Source organism: Poecilia latipinna, unplaced genomic scaffold, assembly GCF_001443285.1.
Source record: "Poecilia latipinna isolate Pla-1442-1.1 unplaced genomic scaffold, P_latipinna-1.0 Scaffold5742, whole genome shotgun sequence".
Classification (NCBI taxonomy): domain Eukaryota; kingdom Metazoa; phylum Chordata; class Actinopteri; order Cyprinodontiformes; family Poeciliidae; genus Poecilia; species Poecilia latipinna.
The window spans coordinates 8,361-10,805 of NW_015118358.1; the positions used below are offsets into that span (position 1 = coordinate 8,361).

The 2,445-nt window shown below is 39.8% G+C and overlaps 1 protein-coding gene across 1 annotated transcript in view; it reads right to left on the reverse strand.

The window, feature by feature from the left end:
- LOC106943704 (protocadherin gamma-A11-like) overlaps positions 1-2,248 on the reverse strand; it is a 6,687-nt gene extending 4,439 nt beyond the window's left edge. The window contains exon 1 of the mRNA XM_015027012.1: positions 6-2,248. Coding sequence (XP_014882498.1) covers positions 6-1,730 — 1,725 coding nt within the window. The 5' untranslated portion in view covers positions 1,731-2,248. The remainder of the gene's footprint in view (positions 1-5) is intronic.
- Positions 2,249-2,445: the final 197 nt, after the last annotated feature.

Here is a 2,445-nt window from a genome sequence, read left to right on the forward strand (position 1 = left end):
TGCGCTTTAATGCTTAACCGGAAATCTTTTATCTGCTCATAGTCAAAAGATCGACCTGCATGAATGACTCCACTATCAGCACTGACGGACACATATGAGGAGACTGGCACTCCGTTAACAGAGGATTCCTCTAGTATGTAAGAAACACGAGCATTTTGATTCCAGTCAGCGTCTTTGGCTTTCACTGTAAATATAGACACACCTGGTGTGTTGTTTTCTACAATGTAGGCCTCATATGAGCTCCTCTCAAAGACAGGTGCGTTGTCATTCACATCAGAAATCTGTAAGGTGAAAGTGACGCTGCTGGAGAAGGAGGGTACGCCTTCATCAGAACAGGTCACTGTGATATTATATGCAGAGATTCTCTCTCTATCTAATTCACTTTCTGTCATTAAAGTGTAAAATTTTTCGGATGTGGACTTTAAAGCAAAATAATCGTTATTATTTATCACACAATGCACGTTGCCATTATCATTTGAATCTGCGTCCTCCACATTTATAATGGTCACGACGGTGTTGGGTTTTGCATCTTCTGAAATCATATTTGATTTAGACATGATATGTATGTCTGGGCGGTTGTCATTCACGTCTATTATATCAACGATCAGTTTAGAAGATCCAGTCAGTCCACCATCATCCGATGCTCGAAGATTCACCTCGTAATTTTTTGCTTTCTCATAATCTATTTTTCCATTTAATGTGACTTCGCCGCTTCCTTTATCTATTTTAAACAGCCCATGGCCCTGATCTGTCATAGCTGAAATTGAATACGAAATACGACCATTAGCTCCCTCGTCCGCATCTGTTGCAGTAATTCTAATTATTACTGTTCCTATCGGTTGATCTTCTTTTATAAAAGCTTTATAAACAGGTTGTTTAAAAACAGGAGCGTTGTCATTTGCGTCTAAAACATTGATTATTATTTGCATTGTTCCGGTCATCTGCGGGTCTCCCCCATCCACCGCCGTCAGAACCAATGTCAGCAGTTCATTTTTCTCCCTATCGAGCTGCGCATTCAAAACCATTTCAATATTTTTACCATCATCCATTTGATTAACGGACTTCAGGGAAAAAATATCAGAGGGGTTCAAAGAATATGCTTTCAAACTATTTTCTCCCACATCGAGATCTGTGGCTCGGTCTAGTGTGAATGTTGTGCCAATAAGCGCAGATTCACTGATGTTAAAATGAGCCTGGCTTGTTCTAAATGTCGGAGGGTTGTCGTTTATATCTGTTATTTCCACAGTGACACTATAAAATTCCATAGGATCTTCCAGTAGTATCTGAAAATGCAGAGCGCAGGGCATTATTTGCTCACAAAGCGCCTCCCTGTCTATCCTTTCTTTCAGTAGCAGAATCCCTCTATCTCTGTTTAGCTCGACGTATGCTGTGCTATCGCGAGTGAAAACACGAGCTTTTCCACTTTTCAGTCGCTTCACATCTAAGCCTAAATCCTGGGCAACGTGACCAACAAGAGAGCCCTTTGTCATTTCCTCGGGAACAGAGTAGCTGATTTGAGCAGCCGCTGTGCTGAAGGAGATGAGCGAGACAAACAATAGAACTTGCCGTCTCGTAGTCATGTCGGATAACGTCTTCAGATCCACAATAGAAACCCGTTGTCCAGCGTCACGGTTTCCACTAATCCAAAATGTGTTAAACATGTAGGTATTCCTCAAAACGAGATCAAAATTCGGCCTCGATATTGTTGAAGCATACACACATCCGTGCATTTATCATTTACTGCCATGTCCAAGTCTTACGTCTTTCTAAAATGTAGAGACGATGGGAGGTACCACTCGCTTATAGAGTATAAACCGAACACAGACTGGTCAACAGCGTCGCTTGGAGTTAAAATACCAAATTGCATTGCAGATACTCCCACTGAAATTCTGATAACAGAGATAGGATAAGATTTGTAAAAAACAAACAAACAACAACAACAAAAAAACAACAACAGGCACTTCAGAGCATGACATTTACAAACAAGAAGGATGAATCAGTGCAGGAAAGTGAGGAAAATGAAAAAGGCAAACACTTTCGAATGAGAAAAGTTATTTCGTTGCATTACGTTGAAGAGCACAAACAAAAGAGGGATACATTGTATAGAACTTTTGTGATGTTTTATTAAAAATATACTCATATACTAAAATATATTATTCTTTATGATGAAATGTTGAAAATAAAAAGAAAAGAGAAAAGACAATAACATGTCAAATGCAATTTCTAGAAGAAAGCAAGGTTCGACTCTATCCATGGTCCTGAATGCAAGTGGATCATAATGATGAGGCACACTCGGCTGATCTCACGCACACACACACACACACACACACACATTTATATATATATATAAACACACGTGTGTGTGTGTGTGTGTGTGTGTGTAGGTGTGTGTGTGTGTGTGTGTGTGTGTGAGACAGATCAGATTCCAAAACATGTCTGAAATAA